Source organism: Streptopelia decaocto (assembly GCF_964273445.1).
Source record: "Streptopelia decaocto genome assembly, chromosome: 7".
Classification (NCBI taxonomy): Eukaryota; Metazoa; Chordata; class Aves; order Columbiformes; family Columbidae; genus Streptopelia; species Streptopelia decaocto.
In genome coordinates this window covers 17364806-17388080 of record NC_138661.1, presented here as the reverse complement: position 1 = coordinate 17388080, position 23275 = coordinate 17364806, and the positions used below count along the sequence as shown (strand labels likewise).

General features: G+C 44.8%; 1 protein-coding gene across 1 annotated transcript in view; it reads left to right on the top strand.

The window, feature by feature from the left end:
* Positions 1-23275, top strand: part of RIN3 (Ras and Rab interactor 3) — a 69788-nt gene that overhangs the window by 5036 nt on the left and 41477 nt on the right. Inside the window, exons 2-3 of the mRNA XM_082059100.1 lie at positions 15281-15467; positions 19069-19183. Coding sequence (XP_081915226.1) covers positions 15281-15467; positions 19069-19183 — 302 coding nt within the window. The remainder of the gene's footprint in view (positions 1-15280; positions 15468-19068; positions 19184-23275) is intronic.

Genomic DNA, 23275 nt, shown 5'->3' with positions numbered 1-23275 from the left:
GCTAAAAAGGCGATTAAGTAGCAATTCTCGTATCTAAGAGTAGGCACTGGCCTAAGCATGGACTGCAGTTCAACCTGTGCCCTAGATTACTTCCTGGCCCTGGTCTGAGATTATTTTTTATTGTGGTGTTGGGCAGCTATTTCACCATGAGTAACTGAAGTGGAATCTCCGGAGTAAATCCTCATCTAGAACCCGATAGGAGCCAGACTATATCACCCAGTTGTCTTAAATTCAGTTTCTGTCCACCTCCCACTCCCCAGACACATGCAGCCTCCACAGCTGGCTCTGGTCCCTACAGAGTCATTTTTCTAGTAACCAAGTACAGTATCCACCTGTCTCCTCTTCCAGCTTCTTCATCCATGGGGTTCTGATGGGCTGGCAGTTCACACTGGAGATGGCCCCCAAGGCAGTGGGGTTGGGCATGGATTCGTCCTCAAGGACGTTGCAGCAGCATACATTTATCACAGCTGCACACTGGATTACCAAACCAGTTTGAGGTAAGGGCCCTCTCCAGCAATGAACATGCCCTTATCCTTAGGGAGGATTGGGGATGCTATAGCAATATAGATAAGTAAATTAGTAGACCGCTAAGTAAATGGCGCTTATTTTCAAAAACCATCCAAAAAGTCAAGGCCTCATGCTTGTTGATCTTACCCTCCCTGTGCCACTGTTGTCATAGATATGAATAATAACTGAGTAGCAGCACTACAAGCACCAGAGCAAAATAAGAATTGATTAACTGAAATTTGTTAGGAGTTTTTAGGGTGGCAAAAGCAAGATGATACTGATGTTTAGAAGGGAAGAGCTTGAAAACCATTGTTCTGTTCAGGGAAGGTACGTACATCAGTTTCTCACTCTTGCAAGATCTATAGCAGACATTCTGCTGGTCAATTAATTATGTCTATTTTAGGACAAATAATTTGCTCCTAAGGAGCATTTAATTTGAGGATTAAGAGATCAAAATCCTGCCAATCTTTTGCTTCCCTGGTTACATTTCTGCAGACTTTTTGGAGGGTTGTATGTGGACAGGTAAGGGACTTTTTTACCTCTGTGAGTGTTTGTCGATCATTATGTCTGAGCTGGGGGGGACGGGTGGAGTGCTTGTTAGGCATTTTATAATGATTAAAAACCTTCAAACATTAATACTCTAATACCATTCCAACCTGTCTGCGTGTATGAGAAAATGTCTGTCTTAAAATTTGGGGACAGGTGGTATATCAAGAGATTTAGTGAAGGTGCTTTCTTCTTCTGAATTTGCTGAATGAGCAGAGGCCCTTACAGCCCTTGTGGGCATGGCCTGGGTTACTGACTATGTTATCAGATCTGTAGGACTTGTTCAAGACTAGGTCAGTTTACTAGACATAATAGCCATGGGCCACAGGGGACACAGTATGGCACTTGTGGGGTGAAATCAATAAGGGCTACCCATGAATTTGAAGAGCAAATTACTTGAGATACACATTACTTAGTCCTGTTGTGCATGCACACCACTTGAATGAGGGTGTGCAGCTCTTCTAGGAGAGCCAGCCAGCCATGGAGTGCTCTGAAATCCATGGTTACAAGGGCAGGAAACATCTACACTGCAAAGTGGGAGGTGTAAGGGTGCTGGGCACACCCGGGCTCTGGCACCAATCTAGCTGCACAAGGAGAAGCAGCGGTGAGAAGAAAGCTGAACAGGCAGGCCAAAAAGGGTGCACAGCATCTGCAGGGGTGAAAACCTGGCTGTCAAACCAGGGCTATACACCCCTGCCAGAGAAGGCAGCCTGTGGTGGGCAGGGTAGAGAAGCATTGTCCTTGTGTGATGGTTGTACCCCAATCTGCTGTGCAGGGGCGTGGGGCTGTTCTACAAGGTTGCTTGTGTGTATCTTGTATTTTCTGCAAAGACGCTCAGCACCCCACTCTCCCTTCACCACTCTGGCGTCCACCATCTGCTCTTACAGTGTAGGGACACATGTCACCCCCATCCTCCCTCTGATGGAGGGAATCCCTAAAACACAAATATGCACATGGCTGAGTTGGAGCCACGTGCTGGTGTCAGTCTGGAGTTATTTTCTGGAGCTGGAGAGGGAATGGGTTCAGAATCCAGGCTGTCAGGTCCTTGCTTCTCAGAGCAGCAGGGCAAGCTTTCAGCCAGAGATTTGTAGCTGTGAAGGTTGGGGGGTGGGGGCTGTGAAAGTACGATAGAACAGCACTGCAAAGCAGCTGTGGTCAAGCACGCAGCGCTATTTAAGCAGTGCAAATACAAAAAAAAAAATAAAAGCTACAAGCATCACCCAATATGGTAATTATTGTAGCCGCAAGCCTTTCTTCTGTCCGTTTTGTACCTCTCTGAGCTATCTAAAGTAATTTTACCCACCTCCACAAATGAGATCCTTGCGTCAATATACCCTGCTGGAGTGGGAACGTTCAGGCAATGCTTCTCTTAAGATTTCAGTTGCAAGAGGTTTGGAGTACTTAGCTTCTCTTCGCCTGCACCCAAAATAGTATAAATCTTTTTGCAAGTGAAGATGATTATTTGAGCAGCAATGATTAGCAGATGTGAGCATTGCATAGCTGGTTACGCTTGTCACACTTTCCTAAATAGATATTCTATTATATGCACACGAGCCAGGGAGTGCTAAGGAACACAGCTCTTTTCAAATAGATGAATATATACATGCATATCACAGTGTGCCTTTCCCAGACTTTCCATCACCTTTCTGCTAAACGGGGAATATATTTATGTCTGAGTAAAGGATTTCTGCTTTCTGCATTACTGGTACCTTCAAAAGGGACAAAGCTTTTTCACTAATCCTAATTACACTGTATGATTAATATAAAGCTCTTGTAAGTATGAGAGGACCTCTGGGTGTTTCATGAATATTAAGCCTTCCAACAACCAGTTGAAGGCAGGTCTCTACTACTGCCACTGTAGGAAGAGAAACTGAGGCACAAGTTCATGGAGCTGATTTCATTCTAGTCACTTACTTTGTAGCTCAATTGCCTGGATCCTTGTTAAGCAAACCCTGGCCTTGCCTGAGACCTTTAGGTTTGGGTGAGACCAGGAACAGACTCCAGTTCTCAAAAAGCCTTTTCTTTCTGGTGGATGAGTTCCCTGCTGGATTCCACAGCTGGGCCAGCTTCCTCAGTGTTTACACAGCCTGTACAGCTGAAGCAAGAGAAGCAGCAAAAGTGATGTGTTGGGAGTGTGTGCCCATGGGGCCGGGAGCCTGCCCTTTCTGCAGTGTCTGCCATTGCCCTGGGCTAGGAGGAGCACGAAACTGAGCCCTGAGCTGTTCTCTGAGGCAGGGCTGCAATTCTGGCCCAGATAATGGTGCTGCTGGGGCTGCTGGTGTTTGCCTTAGGTGACTCGTTGGCATCTGTGGATCAACGCTGTTCCTGGTAGGGTTGACAGACCTGTCCTGTCCATTGTTTGAAGTTATCTCCTGACCATGTTAATTTCACTTTGTTTTTGCAAGGCTAATGATTTATTAGGGAATTTCAATGCTGGGTTGAAAAAAATGGAATACATACAACTTTTTGGATGCTGAGGAAACCTTGCCAAATGTAGGGAATCCACACAGCTCAGGTACACCCGTCCTGTGGCCCTCTGGAGGAAGCCAGTCTTTTGAAGCCTCTGTCTGGTAAAAGCAGCTGTTGATCACAACTGGAAGCAGCTGCAGCCCCTTGTGAACTGGATTAAATTATGTGCTGGCTTGGGAAAATTCTCCAAGGAAACAGAGACCAAAAAATAGCAGAATCTGAAGACTGACAGCTCTGCTGGCTACCTGCAACACTGTTCTGCAAATTGCTAGCAGACTTCTAGGTAAAAGAAGGTTGTCCCACATATTTGGCTAAAAGACAGCTTGAGACCTGGCCCAACCTTTCATCTTGCCTGCCAAGAACTTTTCTCTCCTCTCCTTTTTTCCCCCCCTTGAATTCTCTCCAAGGAATTTGTCACTCCTGATACCCCCCACAAAAACAGAAACCAGGCAAAGCTCAGAGCTTCTCTTGCTGAATCAGCAGACAGGAAAGAGCTTGGCTTTGGATGACTTTCATAGAATCATACAATGTTTTGGGTTGGAATGGATGTTAAAGATCATCAAGTTACAACCCCCCCGGCCATGGCCAGGAACACCTTCCACTAGATCAAGTTGCTCAAAGCCCCGTCCAACCTGGCCTTGAACACTTCCAGGGATGGGGCAGCCACAGCTTCTCTGGGCAGCCTGTGCCAGTGCCTCATCACCCTCGTGAGGAAGAATTTCTTCCTTATTTCTAATCCAATACTGCTAAAATGAGTCCATGTCCTTCTTATGTTACGCTGGGTGCTCCAGAGCTGGATGCAGTACTCCCAGTGGGGTCTCACAAGAGCAGATTGGCGCAGAAGAGTCACCTCCCGTGACCAGCTGGCCACACTTCTTTTGATGCAGCCCAGGATACGATTTGCCTTCTGGGCTGCAAGCACACATTGCCAAGTCACACTGAGTTTCTCATCAACAAACACCTTCCAGTCTTTCCCCTCAGGGCTGCTCTCAATCCATTTTTCACCCAGCCTCTATTGTGCTTGGGATTGCCCCAACCCATGTGCAGGACCTTGAACTTGTTCTTTCTGTTGAGAGGACAAATACGTAACACAGGATGTTTTGATATAATTCTGTGCTGAACTTCCATTCCAATGCTTTCTCAGGATTAGAAGTGAGTTAGTTTTAGACTAGAGATCATTGGTGACCTTTCCAGCCAAAAGGTAAAGTGTTTGTGTTACCCTTCCAGCAGAACGGAGTCCTCTGGTCTAGGGAACCATGGTAGAGATTGCCTGAGGGACACTGTGAAGAGCCACCTGCAATAGGGATGCATGACAGGTAGGGGTTAGTCCCTTGGACTGGCATTCTGACATCTCCCTTTGCTATTAGACCTAGCGGTCTAGGTCTAGCCTGGATTCACCCTGCCTAACTTTAGGTGCCTAATCGTTGTGTCCTCTTTAGGAACCCCTGCACCCATGAGGTCTCTGGTCTTACTGGAGAAGCAGCAGCTCCAGGGAGTAATTCAGGGTGATTGGTGCCAGTGGACTGAGTCAAAGTCAAATATTTGTTCATGCCTCACCGAGCTGATCAGGGAGCCAGGCCAGAGAGCTATGTCTAGCACAAACCTTCTTCTACCCTCTCACCCCCCGAGTCAGATTGCTCCAGGGTCAGACAAGCAATAGCAGCCTGGAGGTGGGGGTGTGTGCAGCACTGATTTTTTGCAGAGGACATGACCAAGGCAGCAGTGTTATGGGTTGCCATAAACTGCTGTGAACCCACATCCTTCAGCTCATGGTTTATTTGCATTGTATCCCTGGTGACCAAGTGACCATAAACACTGTTAAGTGAACAAGCTTGAGGTTCCAGCAATAGTTTAGTTGGCACTGCGGGAGCTGACAGAGTTGCCTCACTGCTTGGCAGGTTCTGTAGTCACATGCTGAGCTCACAGCCACAGCAGAGACATTTCAAGAGTTTCTGACACTGCTCCTCTAACCAGTCCTTTGGCCCCAGGCTGTTCCACCAACACAGGATGATGAGGGCCATGCCCACCCACAGGGCAGGTTGCTTAATTTAGCCTAGCAAACTAGAACACCTCTCTCATCCTTGTGACAGGGGACCATGCCCTTTCACCACCTTTCCATATCGCTGACATATCCCAACAAGCCTTTTTCTTCTTCTGCTCCTTCCCCAAGGGAGGCAGATCTCTAACCTTGCATCAGTGTGAACACAGACAGGGATCCTATCAGATCATAAAGCAAGAAACAAACACATTTCTCCAATGCCTAGTTAAAATTAAATGTGAGGAGTGTGAAATTGCTGGAGTAAGGCTTAAAGATGACAGAAAAAGAGTAAGTTCACAGATTTAGAGATTGATTTATTTTTTTTTTTACTAACAGAACCATGTATTGAAGTATATTCATGCTGACATCGAAAGAAAATCTTGCCCAAAATATGAATATTCATATGTAAGTAAGTCTTCAGATCAGTGACTGAATGACTGGTTTGAAGACCCTTTGTGTGGTGTTTTAACAAGAGGTGGTCCCTCTGAAGGCCTGTGCTCTGCTCCTTGAGATACCACAGGGCAAAAGTTCAGTGGATTTATTTCGCTTGGCAAAATGGCCATTTCTGGTTGCCAATCATGACTGAGACAAGCATTTGCAGGTATTTCTTAGAAAAGGGGAAAACTGCTCAGCTTTATGCAAGCCTGTGTGTTTAGCACCTCGTACCTTGTGTGTCTCATGTCTATGCTAAATTCACTCACAAGGTGAAGCAAAACTACAATATATTCTTAATAAAGTTTGAATTTGGGAATTTCTCCCTCCCTTTGATTTTCCATTTCCCTTTCCCCTCTTTGTTAAGTGAGTACAATACAGAAAAGCATTCCCCGGCTTTTCATTCCTGTCTTCCTTCCTGGCCAGATGAGCTGGGAAAGGACAAAACCTCTGCCTATAGCCCTGGCCCTGCAGTCAAAACGGGAGTGCTCCGGGCTCCTGACACTTGAGGTGTTCTCCAGAGGCGCAGAACAAGCCCGTCTGTCTTCTGTCCAGCTGGGGGCTCTGCTGGGCCCCTGTACACACCGACACCAGGGGCTGAGGAAGGGCTGGGACTTCCTTATGTTCTCACAGCTTAGGAAATTGCTTCTCTTCTTCCCGACGTTTCTGTCTGGTTCCTGCGCCTCACAAGCCTTTCCAGAGAAGTTAAAGTAGAATTATCTAGCAAACGCTTTCGCAGCTTTTTCTTCAGGAAAATGTGCTTTCTTTGGCTGCTCTGACCTTGCCAGAAATGAATCCTGGCTGGGTCCACGTTTCAGACACTCTCTTCTTTGCAGTGAAAGGGCCTTGCAGAAGTATAAAATATCCTTTATTGCCTGCACACACACACAAAACTTTGGTTTTGCTGATATGCTAAAATTCCCAAGAGAATAATTTGTGTTTGAAAAAGGCAAAGGACAAATGACCTGAAAATCTCTGATTATGAACAAGGCAGAGAAGGGCTTATCTTCAACACAGCAACTGTCTGTTGTTAGCAAGGGAGTAGGCTAATAAAACTTGCAAAGTGGTTTTGACTTGCAAAAGTATGTTTTGACTGAGTAAAAAGAGAAACACAGTTGATAAGATGTGTTGAGATGAATTGTTGAATGCAAAATATACATGTACAAGGTTACATAAAGATAGCAGTATAATTTATGAAGTGAAGGCAAGCCAAGCCATGTTACACCAATAGGATATAGTAGCCCCAGTCCACTGTGTGGCCACAGGCAGCAATTGCCATCTGCATTAACTTCTGCATTAATTAACTTCTAAAGGAAACAGCTAGACTGAAGAATAAAGGGGCTTTGAACGAAGGCCTCTTCTTCCAGGGAATTTTTTACATTTGTTTTTTTATCTTGTTTCTGCCCATGTCATGACTGTGAGTGTGAGACTGTTTTTCAGTAGAGCTGACCTGGGTACTAGAAGTAATGTGTTCTTAGCTTGTGTTCTGTTTGGGTTTTTTATGCATATGCAATTCTTTATAATATACCTACCTTTGTGTATGTAAATGGGGGAACAGAGCTAATAAACATAGGAAACACAGTAAAGCTAGCAACTTAACATTTAGTTGCACCTCTCCACTCCTTGAGACCATTCCTACGCTGAAAGACTCTTGAGAGGGTCAAAGAAGAGGCTTTGGCAGGTGTATTGCTGCTGCTTCACTGTAGGCACTTAGCTTGGCTAATTTAGGAGGAAAAGCAGCTCTTCTAGAGGAGCTGAGAGCTGGTTCCTAACACCTGAGGTGTGCACCCCTGCAATGAGAGCTCTCTCTGAGCGATCAGAGCAGAAACGCAAGCAGGTAGCGCAGCTGCTGCGGTTGGGTGGCTTACGGCAAGCGCTGCAAGCACCCCCTCCTTCTGCCCTCCTTAGCAACTCGGCCCTGCTGCTCAAGTCGTAAGAGAACCTTCATTAGTCTTAATCACTGGGTTTGCATTCTGATGAGTGACAGTGGTTACATGTCCCTCCCAACATCAGTAGCTCTCATCCAGCGAGTCTTCTTCAGAGCTGACCTGACTCCTGACCTTTGAATGGGGACAAGATTCTGCTCAGTTCAAAATCCAGGTAAGCTGAGGTCATGTCCTTTGACTGCATGATGGCAGAATTAGGAAAAATATATTTGTTAGCTTTAAACCTGTTAACGGCAGCAGTCAGGGCACCACAGCTTAACAATCAGTGTCATACGTGAGCAGAAGATTGTCAGTGGCCACTTACTACTTAATAGATCGACACATGAATTAGCATTCTTCCACCTGTAGAAGTGGCCCTTACACCCTTCCCACCAAGGAGTGTAATAGCACTTGCTCATTTTTGTGATCTCCTCTGTTGATTTCTGTGACTGGGGAGATGAGGGCTCAGTGAGCTGGTGAGTGATTTAGGGGCAGATGTCCCACACCTGATCCTTCTGTGCCCATTAGTGGAGCTCCCAGGCCAGGTGATGATTTATTCCACTTACACATGGCATACATGTGAACATGTGCAGGCAGGGTCCAGCTGCGGAGAGGTGTGTGCCTGCAGTCAGTGTGTGGCAGCCCCTGTCAGCCTTCACAGCAGTGGGTAGTTTGGAAATCCCTGGCAGGTTACAGAAAAGCTCACCGAAGTGAGCCTTCAATTGCAGGGTGCAAAACTTCACTGCTGAAACTGAGGCTACCTGTAACAGAAAGTGGACTAGGTGGGGAACGAAGAGGTTTGCTGAGCTATGAGGTGTCAAAAGACCCTTGGTTTGCCTTACCTTTTGGCAGCTGGAACAGCTGCGACCTTGGCTATTAAGCATGGTGCTTTCCAGGCTGAACAGGAAGTCCTGGACATGCAAAGCATCAAGTGTAGATCAAACACCAAACAGATGAAGGGTGGACACAAAAGTAGAGTGGGAACAAGGAGAGCAGTGAGCAAGAGGAAGTGTTCTGCCAACCACAGGTTGTCCGCAGACCACAGTTTGAGAAGCACAGCTTCCTGAGCTATGTTTGTCACCAAGGTGGACCAGTAACACAAGCATTCTGCAAAGTAGGAAGGACTACAGAACAGGCAAGCCTGCCTCATGGGACACACTGAGCCTGTCCTGTCACTTCCATTCTCCAGTTTTTCTGTACATTTGAAAACCTTACACTGCAGGAAACTCCCATGGCTTGCTTAACACCCTACACCTTTTTCCCTTTCACCTATTGGACATCAAGGAACTTTTTTTTATTTTGACTAAAGCACAGCAATCAGCTGGGTGTGATCTCTGAAGACCTCAAGAATTTTCTTCTCTTTCTGATTTTTGGGTTTTTCATTGTGATTTTTGTTGTTTGTTTGTTTGATTAGTGTCAGATCTCTTGGCTCTATTATGAAAAAGCATTTATTAAAGCCTGAATTTTCTGTGAGACGTGTTGACATTTGGTACACAAAGTTAGCTGTTATGCTATAGCTATGGGGTTTTCCATGTGTCACTTCACTGCTTACCCATCTTCCTCATACTCTGTTTATGATGCCTCAATGACTCAAGAAGTTTACAGAGCTCTCCCTGTAGCTAGGTTGGGTGCAGTGCCTGAGTTTCGCCACCTGTTGGAAGAAATAAATGAGAATCCAGCAAGGTGATCCAAGCCAGGTCCAGAGTAAATGAATCCTTCTCCTCCATCTTGGTTTAGTTTGATCTCAACTGATCAAGTGAGCAAAGGTGGGCTGGTTTATGAGAATAACGATAAGGCATCGAGAAATGACCACATCTAAGATGGAAGCAAAATGAAGCTTGATGTCCTCTAGCTGGAGCACCACATAACTTCCCTCCTAGTGAACTGAAAGTAAGAGTACATGGATTCCCATGTGTCTGGACAAAGATTTTTAATGAGTCCGTCTAATCAGAAGTGATATCAAACCAAGGAAAGCACAGGTAGCTACGTATACAGCAAATGTCTAACTGACGAAACCTCATTTCACTTCTTTTGCTGCTACTCATGTAAGTCTGATGAGTCCTTCTCTGGTGTGCTGGGTTCAGAACTTCATGCTCTTCTCAGCGTAAATCAAAGAATCACTATCACTAGTGTGCATGGAGCCCTGCAACCAAGTCCAACCAGGCTGGTTATGAAATGAGATGTAAAATAGGGCTATGAGTTTACTGTCGGTCTTTTAATCTCAGCATCATCATCTGACCGACCTTCATGAAGCCCTTTGCTCTCAACTCACTCTTTTAACCACAGAAATTACCAGCATTGTCCATCTACTTCCACCGAAACTGGTATGTCAGCTTCAGGATCTTCTATCTTTTCCTCCTGCTTCATGTGCTCCTTGTAAACTGTGTTGCTGTGCTTGAAGGGTTTCTGCATGTGAGCTTGAGACACAAACTGGATTGTCCTGAATAGTATCCCTTCAGCTACCAGCTGGCTTTGGTGCAAAAAGTTGCTTTTCACCTTGAGCATGGAGTTTATGGTCACTTGTCCATCTTTCTCCCTCAGTAGCAAGCCAGCTGACACATATGTTAAGACCTGTGATGCCTGCTCTGCTATAAACATACATACACCAGAGTATCCCTTTAATTGAGAACAGCATAGCAAAACCTTGTTCTTGCTTTCTCTTGACAACTTCCAATATTCAGGGGCAGAAATAAAAGGATTAAAACATAATAAAAACCTAGTTCTTAATTCTTACACCTGGTCTATTTAAACAAAGCTAAGGCTCTTGGTCTTATCAGTGCATGACAGAGCATTTGCTTTCTGATTTAAGACTCAGATTTAATATCACCTGATGCATCTTGTCAGATCTGCTCTGGTGATGGGCAGAAGCTACAGATGTGCAGGAGTGAAGAATTCATCTGACAGTCCCTGCTGTTAGATGAACACACAATTCCTGTGTGTCTCAGCTGCCTCAGGCTAATTCAGAGTGACCAGGCCTATATAGTCAGCCAGGAAGCTCTCAGTGTCAGCAAGTTTGTGGCAAAATTTCTGAAGTCCCATGCAAAGGTCTGCCCAGGCCTGCACCTGCATGAAATTCAGTGGATTATATCCCCTTGCGGTTCTGATGATTTCTGGGAATATTCATCTTCCAAGTGTGACTCTTCATTTCAAAAGCAATGAGTCACGGTAGTGCCATTACTTCAGTGTAGAGTCACTGTGCAATAATTCAAATCACCATTGCCATTACTATTACCTCCAACAAGCAACCTGATATCTTCTGCCAAACTGGGGCAGGTGTGTGAATATAATCACTGTGCAATTAATTAACCTGTGTTGCCAGTCAGTATGCAACACACAGTTCTATGTATCCCAACTGAGTTCAATTTAGCAAAGAGGCTGCAGGATTTAAAAGTACTTTGCAGTAAGAACTCAATAAAAAAATTAAAAGTGGGCAGATGTAGGGCCAGCTTTTCAGCTTTGCATCACACCTAACAAAAATGAACACCTGCCTGTATCAGTCAAAGAGTTTTGCAGGACTGTGGGAGAAAGGGCAGAGGGTTCTATGTTATTTCTGAAGACTATGAGCTTAGAAATCATCTGGTGCATGAATTCTGAGTGAGCAAAATAGCAAAGGCTGGCTGCTCACCGCAGTGACCCCGCAAATCCCTTCAACTGGCAGCACAACAAGAGCCCAGGAGCTGCCTGGGCTCCCTCCTCTCTGTGCGGCTACAGAGCTACGGCGGAGCCAGATTAAATTGCTGGATTAAGCACTCTCACAGCCCAGCATCTGGATCTTTGTGACAGCTGTGCCCAGCAAAGAAGTCAAGCATCAGTGCCATAACTACATCAACTGATGTGTCATGGGTCATGGCATTATAGCTGGGAAAGGTCTTGTAGGTCATTCACTCCCATTTCTTAGCCAGCACAGGATTTGACTCAACAAAGTGTTTGCTACTGCTCTAAACATGGCATTTTAAGAGATTTGGGCAATGCAATCCTCTTCCCCTTCTTTTGGCAACTTATCCATCATCTGTTATGACATGCCACCCGCAAGTGTCTAGCCTAACATATCCCTGTTTTAATATGATCCCATTAATGACTCTTCTTGCCTTTTTATCAAAGCCTCCCCTTTTGCTGAGCTGCCCTTTCCTCCTCTGTACAGGTACAATAGCCTGATTGGCTCGTTCTGGGCTGGGATGGCTGGTGAGGGTAGGATACCCCACACCATGGCTCTCATTGCTGAGGGCCCCCAAAAGGTGGGGTTCCTGTTCTGCCAAAAAGCCTCGTCCACTGCCCTTCATCATCTGCACTGAAAGATCCCACACTCTCAAACTGTGAGATGTTTCCATTAAGACAAATATTTTCAGACTCCTTTTTATCTTGTATGTCTAAGTTTGGAATGATTTTCTGGTTTTTATCCATTCTCCAAATCTTAGATGATGGGCTCTACATGCAGCCACATGCATTGAAAGGTCAGTTCTGTTCCTTTTCCTCACCTGTCTGTTGTTCCTGTCGCCAAACCCACATTGCTGCTCTGAGCAGGGCTCTGTCCAGGCAAGGTGCCTGTCGGTGGGAGCAGAGGGCTGGGTGCTGCTGCTTGCGTCAAGCCTGGGATGCCCCATGGGGAACGCTGTGTCAGTGTCACTCCATGTCTGGTGCTCACCAAGTTCAAGCTGCTTTCTATTACTTCCCTGTCTTTGCTGATGTCCCTCATTTCCCTCCAGACAATGGGATTCTGAAGCATCAGTGCTTTGCTGGCCCTTTTCTTTTCACCTTGCATAACTAATGGGTAACAAATTTCAGCATCGCTGGAGCTCTTGCAACGCATGTCACCTTCTGTTGCCGCAGCAAGACATTATCAGCATTGGTCTCCTTTTGGTCTAGGTTTCACACATCATTGGTAAGATAAGGCACATGACTGTGGACTAATTTGGGGAGTAGCTTTTGATAACAGTGTTACAGAACATTTCATTATAAATCACCTTTCTTTTCCTTCATCTCATTACTTCTTTCCCATTACTGAGTGTGAATGTCACCATCCAAGACATCTTCCTTTCACATGGTTACGAGGCATTTCTTTTGGTTTCTGCTGTAAAGAAAGAAACTGAGAGATGAATCACTGTTTTACTCTATATGTTCAGATACTGATTAAAATCATATACTGTTGCATCTGAAAAAATTTCTTCACCTGTATGGCAAGCTGGGCTTTTATCACAACTGAAGAGAGAGTGTTCCATTTATTTCTATTTTATTTTTTTTAAGCACAGTTCTCTCATTCTTACTGTATTGGCGATGATGTCAAAAATTGATTTGTTAAAATCAAGATTTTGTGGACTAATACCCTGAATCAGCAAGTGGGATTTCAGAGGAACACGTATTTTCTAAGGAAGATTTCTCTATAGGGTTACAAAAGAAAAAATCTACTAAAAATAAAAATCCCAGTGTTGGTTTGGGGATTTGAAAGACTATTTTTATAAAAACTAATTTTTGGGGCACACATGCTGTGTTAGGTTAGGCCTTTGAAGGGACTCTCTTTTAGTAATTTAAGACTGACCTTATTTGAAACATGCTACTTTGAGATCTGTATCTTTAAAAATAAAAGGAAAAAGAAAAAGACATGAAATATGACTAAATCAAAAGTGAGAGTCCTCCTCTTTTCACCTGTGACATCGAAGCAGCAAAACTGGTGCAGAAAAACATATTTTGTCTTCGTTCTCCTACATTTTCTTTGCTTCTAAAATCAATTAATCAAACAAATGACAATCCTGTATCCACAAGTCTACAGCCTTATCCAATAGAGCTCTTATGACCAGACCTTTCAGCATAATTATTTCCACTGACCACACTGCTAAGCACATGTATAAATACTTCGTTGAATTAGATCCATGGCTAGAAACCAGTACTTAGTACCAGTCTGCCATTAGACTGCAGGGACTAAAAATAAATAGAATTAGTTCTTTGTTTCTCTGATCAGAAGAGGAATCTAAAGGAGAGCATGTCCCAGATCTTTAACATACAGCATAATTCCAGTACTCTTACATCTCTTACAGCTGAGAATAAGGTCTGAGATATAAGGTGCAACAGGGTGTTGCTAACGTGGTGCCATGGGATGGCCACGCTCTTGTCACTCAGCTTCTCCCATACATCTTTTGGAGGTTCCAATTATGCCTTTAGGATTGGTAAAAATGACAAATGTGGCAGGAAAAAAAAAGAGGGAAATTGAGTCTTCATTTTCTCCTGCCTGAAGGTCTCTCTGGTGTTTCTCCACATTTCCTGTGCCTTCCCATTCCCCTCCCTCGGTGCAAGGAAAGGGTTTGCTATGTCTGCATCCTTTGGGTCTTGTCATGCAGAACTTGTGTCATACTGAGCAACCTAGGGCTGATTGCAGGGCTGCACCCTGGATTATTCTCCTGCTGCAGATCAGCCTTTGGGAGTCAGCAAAGATACCTCTTCTGTAGCGGATAACTTGCTGCTAAACATATCCTAACACATCCTCCTCCTGCACTCCATGAGCGGCAATGGAGGGGGAGGATTTCCCCCTCCCCATGAGCAGGGCTGGAGGAGCATCCACTTCTGCAGCCACCAGCACCAGCCCAGTCTTGTTAGTGGAGACAGGGAGAGCTCAATGTTGTTTTTAAACAGTGAGATGTCCTGGTCTGCCTTTTTGCAGAGTACTTAAGCTGGGTGCAGAGGGTGGCTACCAAAAAGCGAGAGCAGCTGACGGTGCCTCTGGCCACTGCTGGCAGGCTTCCTCTAAGCAGCCCTGGGTGTGGGGTGAGATCCCACACCAGTGCCCACCACAGCTCCTGCCTGCTGGGAGAAGTGCTGGCAATGCCATGGACGCAGGTGAGCTGCAGGCTGCCTGGCCCCTGCACGCCTCAGACAGACACTGTGGTTCAGTGTGTGCATATTCCTGGCTGCTGGCAGGGTCTGCAGCCCCTTTCCTCTGCCACATCACGCCCCTTGAAGCCACAAAACATTGCTCTGGCCCTTCAGCTGCAGGATAGGCTCCAGGGGACACGCACACTCTGCAGTGCTGGCTGCCGCTGTGCATCCCGGACCTCTGTCTCTGGGTACTGGTACTTATGCAGCATAGACAGATGAGCTGAAACCAACAGACCTCAGCACAAAGCACCGTGCAAGCCTGTGGTCTGAAACATGCAGCATTAGCATGAGGCTATAGTTCTTAGGACGGGGCTTATGTGTCTGTCAAGGCCTGTGCACCCAGTTTGCCTCTGTCATAGCCAGGCGTCTGTGGTCTGATACCCCTCAAAGAATTTTCCTGGTGTGTAAGTGCCCCTGTGTGTTTGCATTTACAGTCCTTACTCCCCCAAGTTTTCCATTTGTACTTCTGCTTATGAGGGACTCCTTTGCTGTGTTTCAGCCCAGCCAGAGATACCAGTGAAGAGGGAAAAGAGACACATGTCTGTGAGGCCACTGCCCTGCGAAACTGCCTCCCCCTTCCAGGGATCAGCATCCTCGATAAACTCATCAAGACCTGTCCCGTCTGGCTTCAGCTGAACATGAACCAGGAAAGGGCTGGGGCGATCCTTGGCAAAGAAACTGCAGGGGTAAGTCCAAAGCGGTTTTGGTTCAGACAACCACATTTCCTGTCCTTGGTGGAGCTGCTTAGGAGAGCAGGGCTTCTTTGCATGTGGGAGCAAAAATATTTAGCAAACTGTGCTCTCTGTTTCCATTAGCTTTTGATGCTTTTGCTACTCACAACAGCACAAGACAGAAATAATGGCTTGGGGGAAGCAAGAAATCTTGTCTCTGGTTTTATTTACTTATCAGGTAGATTCATGGAGATGCCTTCCCATTCACTACCATACTCATAGGTATTTTCACTATCCTAATCTGGAGCAATTAAAAAAAAAATCCCTGAAGAAAATGCCCTTAAATTCTGGGAACTTCTAGGAGTCATTTTTATCACCATAACTGGTATCTGGTCCCTGTATGCTGAGTGTTAGAAAATGGCAGATTTGTGCAAAGCTCAGAGCTTGCTTAAGGAACACAGCTCTGTAGGAAAGGGAGCTCCCCATTCCTAGGGTCTCAGAGATGAGGCGTGGCAGGGAGTAGGTGTCCTGGTCATGTCTGAGAAGAGCAGTTGCAAATGGCACGAACTGATGCTAGAGCACAAGGGGAATTCACTGAGTCCTGCTCTGAGGAGCTTTGGACCAGTCCCGTAGCACAGTCACTCTGTCCTAGGGCTAAAAGCTGGTAGAGCCAAGTGACAACCTCCAGTGGGACTCACCTGACCAACTTGGACCCAAACCAGGCTTCTCAAATAAGTTGGGCAGATTATTTTCTTTGTTTTTCTGCACTGACTGTACCAGGAGACCCAAGTGACTGTCTGATAAAACCATGTATGTCCCCGAGCCACCTCAGTCATTAGCTACTCCCTGCAGGCAGGGCTGTTTCCCACTCCTGAGCAGCTTTGGGCATAAGTCTTGCCTATGTTGCTCCTACTCACAGTCCTTGGGCATGGTCTTCAGCTCCAGCTTGAAGCAGGCAGGAGAAGAGCTGATGCATCAGAGGTGTCCCATGGCAAGAGCAGGTTCTCCTGGCCCCTCTGAGCCCACCTGAAGCTGAATCAGCACCACATCTTTCCCACCACCAGTGAAAATGGAAGAGACTGGTTTGTGTACCAGTCCTGACCCAGGCAGTAGGGTTAGGTACAGCTCAGAAAACCCACCTCCCTCTTATCTGAACAGCCATGGTCCAATTTTAGCCTTTGAAGCCACGGCAACCCATCATGCCAAGCAGGAAAACAGAAGTGATTCATTTCCATGTTTCACTTCTCTCATTGCTTAAATTTAATTTCAAATGAAGTGATGTGAGATAGTGCCATCTGAGATCCACGGTCACCGTAGTTTCTCAAGGTGGGTTAGGAGAACGATGCTGCCATATGGGTGGTAGGACCTGGTGAAGGGAGGATCTCTATGGCTTTTTCCTACCTGCAGATACTTTCTGTGACATAGGAGGTAGGTCTGTCCTGAATTTCAGGCTTGTTTCAGGCATGCACCTGTTTGCCATGCATTTATTTAGATTTTCTCTGCACTCCTGGTGGAGCTGAACCTGTGGGCCTCAATTTCTTATGAATGGCAGAGTCCAAGATGATGGCACTGTGCAAGATTGTGAAGCTGCCCCAAAGCTGCATGTTTAGCATGGGTGCTTCAAAGTGACAGCAGATGCACTTGTGAACGGGACTCATGCAAAGAAAGGTCCTGGCTTCAAGACAAGGTTTATTTAAAATTCCTCTGTCCAAGAAATTAATGTTTTCATTATAGATTTCCACTGAATTTTAATTGGTTAATCATTTTACCAGCTCGCACTTCTTTCTAATATTAATATCCAGACTCCAGAATTAGCCCAATTTTTTAATTCGTTTTTTATAAAAATACCTTAACTCTCTGCTGCCAAAACCTGCTATTGAAAAACAGATAAAGATGACTACTTTGGCTTTGTATCTGCAGGTTCAAGGTACAAGCTAAAAATAACCTTGACAATGAGCTTTAATTAGAAACATACTTAGGAACTCACACAATATAAAAGAGGTTGTTGGTTTTTTTCTTTTTTCTTCTTCCTTTTATATTTTTTTTCTCTTTTCTCTCTGTTTTTTTTCTTCTGTCTTATTTCTTCTTTGTTTCTGATTTTTTCTATTTCCTGTTTTCTTTCCTCTCTCTTCTTTCTCCTTTCCTTTTTTTTTTTTTTTTTTTAAATTTCACTTATCCCATTGATGGGAATCAATGGCTACGGTAGTTCCATGGGTTGCAATGTAAGACTCAGGGGCCTCTTTTCAATGTGTATGAATACATGATGGAAGACAGTGCAGAAGATATAGCCACATCATTCTCAGTGGTATCCAGTGAAAGGATAAGGTGCAGTGGGCATAAAATGAAACACCAGAAATTCTGTTTCAACATTAAGAAAAGCTTTTTTACTGTAAGGATGATCAAACTTTGGAACAGGTTGCCCAAGAGAGAGATAACAAAAACCCAGCAAGACACAGTCCTGAGTGACTTGCTGTAGTTGGTCTGTCTTTGAGCATAGGGGTTGTACTAGGTGATCTCCAGATGTTCTTTCCAACCACTCTGCTCTGTGATTTTGAGACCAGTCAATACACTTGATGTCAGTGTTGCCATCCAGAGGGATCTTTAACAAGCTGGAGGGACAGGACTGGCAGGCACCTTCCAAAATTTAACAAGACAAATGCAAAGTGCTGCCCCCGGGAAGGCAGAGCCCCCGGCAGTGTTCTGGGCTCTGTAGCAAAAGCCCTGCATGGTCAGCACAGAGGGAACTGGGCACAGATCTATTGAGAAGAGGCTGTGGGACCAGGATTTGTTCAACCAGGGGAAGATACAACTTCAGGAGGACTGCACAAGAACGTCATGGAGAAGATGGAACCAGGCTCTGCTCAGCCTTGCATTGTGGGAAGACAAGAGGTGACCATACATTGAAACCAGAGGGGTTCAGACTGGGTACAGGGAAATACTTTCTCCCTGTGAGTTCAGTAAGAGGTGAGACAGGTTGTCTGGAGAGGTCATACAGTCTCCATCCTCGGAGGTTCTCCAGACCCATCTGGACAAAGCCCTGAGCAACATGGTCTGGCCTCATGGTTTCACCCAGGGGGTCGGACAAGAGCCCTCCTGGGGTCCCTGCCAGCCTGAATGATCTTCTGGTCCCATGAAAAACACTCTGCCAATGAGACACTGTGGCCACCAGAACCTTTGGCCTTATGTTCCTCTCATGGACATTTTAATCCTTTCCCTCTCAATGTACAAGTGACTCCCTTGCTTTAGACCCAGACTGGGACATTTTATGGTGAATTGTCCGTGATTTAGGGCACTTATGTGAGGAGCATCACTTGAAAAATTGGGAATGCAGCTCTATACTTTTCAGTTAGTGAAGTAGTTTGCCTTAGGCTTAAGTGGGACATCAGGGATGCACAGAAACCTTGCTGGTTCCTTTGCAGGTCTGAATTTCACCTAGATGAAATGTCCTTTTATTCATTACTTTTATCACGTAAAGTTCAACCAAGTGGAATGAAGCTAAAATAAGAACATTTAAAGGTGTTGTACTGATAAAAAAACTTCATTGTCAATGACCTAAAATAAAATTCAGAAGCTGACATTGTGTAGTTAAGTTCTTGTTTCCTTTTTCCTTTTTCAGATATTCTTGGTTAGGAAAGAGGGTAACATGAACAACATGGTCCTTGCAGTTCGCCTGCCAGTACAGAATGAGGGTCACGGTGTGCTGGAGTACAACATTAAAGAAGAAAAATCAAGTAAGTTCTTTACATTTTTTGGTCTTGGTCAGATTATTGTACTGAATCCTCTTGTGATCGCCAGTATTTATGTAATCTCACTTGCAATGAGCAGGTTCCTCTTGTGACCGGCAGCAGATGTTGCCTTTACAGTGTAGTTCAGCTAATATTTCCTACAGCTGCTTTACCCCAGCTCCCCTGTGGTTCTGCACCTTGTGTTATCATTTAGAGACTTGCAACAGGAAAATAAAGCACCCTCAGATGAGCAGGCCAGCGCTTTGATCAAGCGAGAGGAGCTGCCTTTCACCAGGTGGAAGTCCTGAGCAAAGCACAAGGCGCTACTGACTCTGTGTCCAATTCTGCCACTGAATTTGTGGCCCAGCAGACATCTGACATCTGCTGCAACCCCTTTCCTTGCGCCTCATACAGTCATACTGAACCACTGGTTACTCCTGAACTGTTTGACTGTTCTCCACACCTCGCCGCTTCTGGGATACAACTGGGTCTTGGGGCTGGTGACATTGGTGCTGTTCCTGATCTTACAACCAAGTCTGCTGTGAGCAAGCAAAAACAGACCTAGTTCACAGTCTGTCATGTCTGATGCAGCCCTTGCTGTAAATGAATGTGTAAGGCACATGATTTCCACTTTCCAGTAAATATTTGTAAATGCAAAAAATTTAGGATAGTCATAGAAACACACACTTGAAAGAGTTCATAAAAATAACTTCACACTATTTATTTATATGAACACATCCAAACCCCCTGTCACTGAGCTCTGCCCCAAAGCCATCTCCCTGTGTTCTTCACTCTGCTAAAACACTTGTGTTTCTGCTGATCAGCGTTGCTTATCAACTTATTTCTTCCCCCTTGACAGTTGCTCAAACGATTTTTTTCCTTCTCATATGTTTCTTCGCTTACCTCTGCGTCATAAACAGACTTTGAAGCCAGAGGGACAAGTGAGTCTCCTAATCTGCTCTGATCTCCAGCACAGACCTCAGACTGCCACAGCGTTGCTCCTGCACAGAGCACAGCTGCTGCCTGGCTGCCACTACCCCTAGGAAAGCTTTCTCTCTCATCCGCCTGCACCTTGAGGCACGCAATTATGGAGATGCCACACAGATTCAGTGCTCCTGCACACAGGCAGGAGCAGCAAAACTTTTGCCACAACTTGAGGTGTCTAGATTAAGAATATAAGGGCAAGGGCTAGCTGCAGGGTGGAGAAACTTTTTTCTTTATTTAGTTATTTGAAGTTGCGCTAGGGCTTAGCTTTTGTATGGTAGGGAAGTGATTTTTTGATTGTTCAAGTTTTCCTTTGAATAATGATTTAAAAATTGAATCCTGCCATCTTACTAGAATTGTTTCTTCTTGACTTGTGTCCTGTGCCATAAAATCTGATTTCTTTGAGGACAGGCAAAGTAAAATGTAGTTTGAAAATTTCACTGTGAGTTAGCCTAGCTAGAAAGACTTTTGTGCCATGTTTTTCAAGCTTGCTTACTTGCTATTTCTAGTTTATCATTAACTTAACATAGAGGATGTGTTCAGAGACAAAACTTTCTGGTAGGAACAAGAATTAAATCAGTTTCCACCACTTTCATACAAGTTGCAAAGTAAGTGGAAGAGGGTAATTAAAAATCAGCTTTCATTCAAAAAGCAGGAGAACTGCCATCACGTGCAGCAATCCCTGTGGCCATGACGCTGGTGGATGTTCACATTATTTTTAGCTTAAGTTCTGTCAGTGCTGAGCTGTGGAAAACCTCTCAGTTCTCCATCCCACAGCTTTTTGACAGGAACACACTGGACAAAGAAACAGTCATACTTTTGCTTCCTTTCTCATTTAGGGTAAGTAGCCTGACTTTTCAGTTTGGAAGAAATCAAACTAATTCCTGTTAGTAAAACCAGGGGAGATGGCCAATCTTCTGTGTCTTGAGTAACCTAATATATTAGCTTTGATTTATTGTCTCTGCATTACTTCAACAGCTTTCTAAACTTTTTAGGAAATAAAATAATTTGTTGCCCAAATGCTTTAAAAAAAATTAAGACTAGAATCTGAGCTTCCTTGCTCAGTACCCTGGTACATCTGGATTGCCTTAGCTTAATGAAGTGCCCTTCAGCCTGCCCTGGTGTTCTGTACATGTCAGGGTGGGAGACATCTGAGCACCTGCGGTGAGTAACTGCAGACCAGAGACGTTGTCTGGCTGTGGAGTGCAAGTCTGTTGGAAGCTGGGTGTTACACTTCCTGAGAGTGTGCACAACACGCCAGCTGCACAGCCTGAGTTCCACTGTAGACTGGCCAGGTTTTTCCAGGCATCTAGCCCTTCCGAAAATTCCTCTTTAGTTCCTCTGTGCTTGCTAAAAGGAGGCTCCAGCTTGCCACTGGACATTGCAAACAAGGTGAATTCTCCTGTCTTTGAGTCTGCTTGAAGTGGAGCAGAGCTGATGCCCTTCCAGCGTCCTTCAAAAGGAGCAGCTGTAATTCCCCTTTCCAGCTGTTCCAGGGACAAATAGCTTTGGTTTTGCTGTCCTGCCCCTGGTATTTCCTTTCTGAGTCAACACATAAGCAATGACCTGTGTAATCTGCCCTGTGGAAAGCCGTTTGTCCCTTTCTCAGAGATGACTCCTCCTAAAGAGTCTGAAGAAACGGGAACAAGTTCTTCTGCCTGTTACCTTGGTTCAGCTCATTATACTCCACAGACTTGATGCATTCAGATGTAAACTGAAAGCTGAATTTGCCTTGACATGTATAGTTCAGATTTTACAGAGGTCTTCCCTTCCAGTTAAAATTCAGGTTGCAACCCATCCCAACTTGTTGTTTTGGAACACCTTGACAGCTGCTTCTTGTCTTTCTCTTGAGGCCCCAGTGCAATCTCAGCTTCACAAGTGACAGAAAGAAGGATGCACTATCCCTAGAGGTGACACGATGTCTCCGTACTGTCTCTACAGTGATGTCCATCTCTTACCATACGAAGCTTTAAACAACAAGTTTTACTGCTCAGCTCTTTGTAAAAAGCCATTCTTAAACTGTCCTACTTTTCAGATAGCATCTAAAGAGGTTTTCCCCAGTATTGTAATGACAGTATGGAGATTGCTGCCCAGCCCCCGAGGTCCATATACAGATGGCCATTCAATGAAATACAAAAAAATGGAAGCTTCCTAGCATTGGACTGCCAAATAATGATGGATCATGGTTTTTCTCATTCTTTTCCCCATATCAGATCTGCTTTGTTGACGTTTGATGAAATATTTAGGGAAGTATAGTTTTCTGAGGGGAACACCAGGTTTAATGGTGATTTTTTTTTTAATGGAAATCCCCAAAGAACCCACTAGGTAAGAGAGTTAAGAAATGAAACCTCTTTCCATTTTTATTCCGGGGAATTTTCACCTGTTCCATGAAGTAGCCCTTAGGATCATAAAACAGGAGAATGAATAGACTGGATTTTAAAAAACTTATTCTGGTTCTTCTTCTTTGGTTGCTGATCACAGCAGCAGGTATGGTAGAGACCCAACAGCAGACACCATGTGGTTCATCAGAAAGTTGAGAAACCCGGCAACTTTCAAAGCCTTGCATCTCTCTGGTTTTGCTTCTCGGCCTGAAGGATCCTTTACTACTTACTGAGAACAGTGGAAATCTCCCAGAGAGGAGTCTTGTTACAAGATTTCTTCCATTTAAACATGCAGTCTTGGGAGATACCTTTCAAGTTCTGCTAAAATCTCAACTACTTCATCAACTTTCAGTTCTGCTACATCCCAAAATGGAGCCCCAGCCTCACATACCTCAAGAACTGAGCACCATTTCCTCAGCTGACTCCTGCCCTTGGCTCTTCTCAGCAAACTGGTTGTAACCTCAGGTCCCGATTCTCCTTCCCCTTTATGTGTATAGTCAGAAATCGTTCCACTGACATCACTGACATTGCAACAGTATTAAAAATAAATTAATCACATGTTTAAACTAAATGTGCAATTTTGAAGTAACATATACTGAGAGCTTCAAAGAGGTGTCTGAGTGTGATAGACAGTGCAGGCAGTGACAGTAGCTTTTACTTTCATAAAGCGTTATGAAGACACATGCCACAGGGGTAAAGTCATGTGATAGAAAAATTCTCTAGCACCATATAC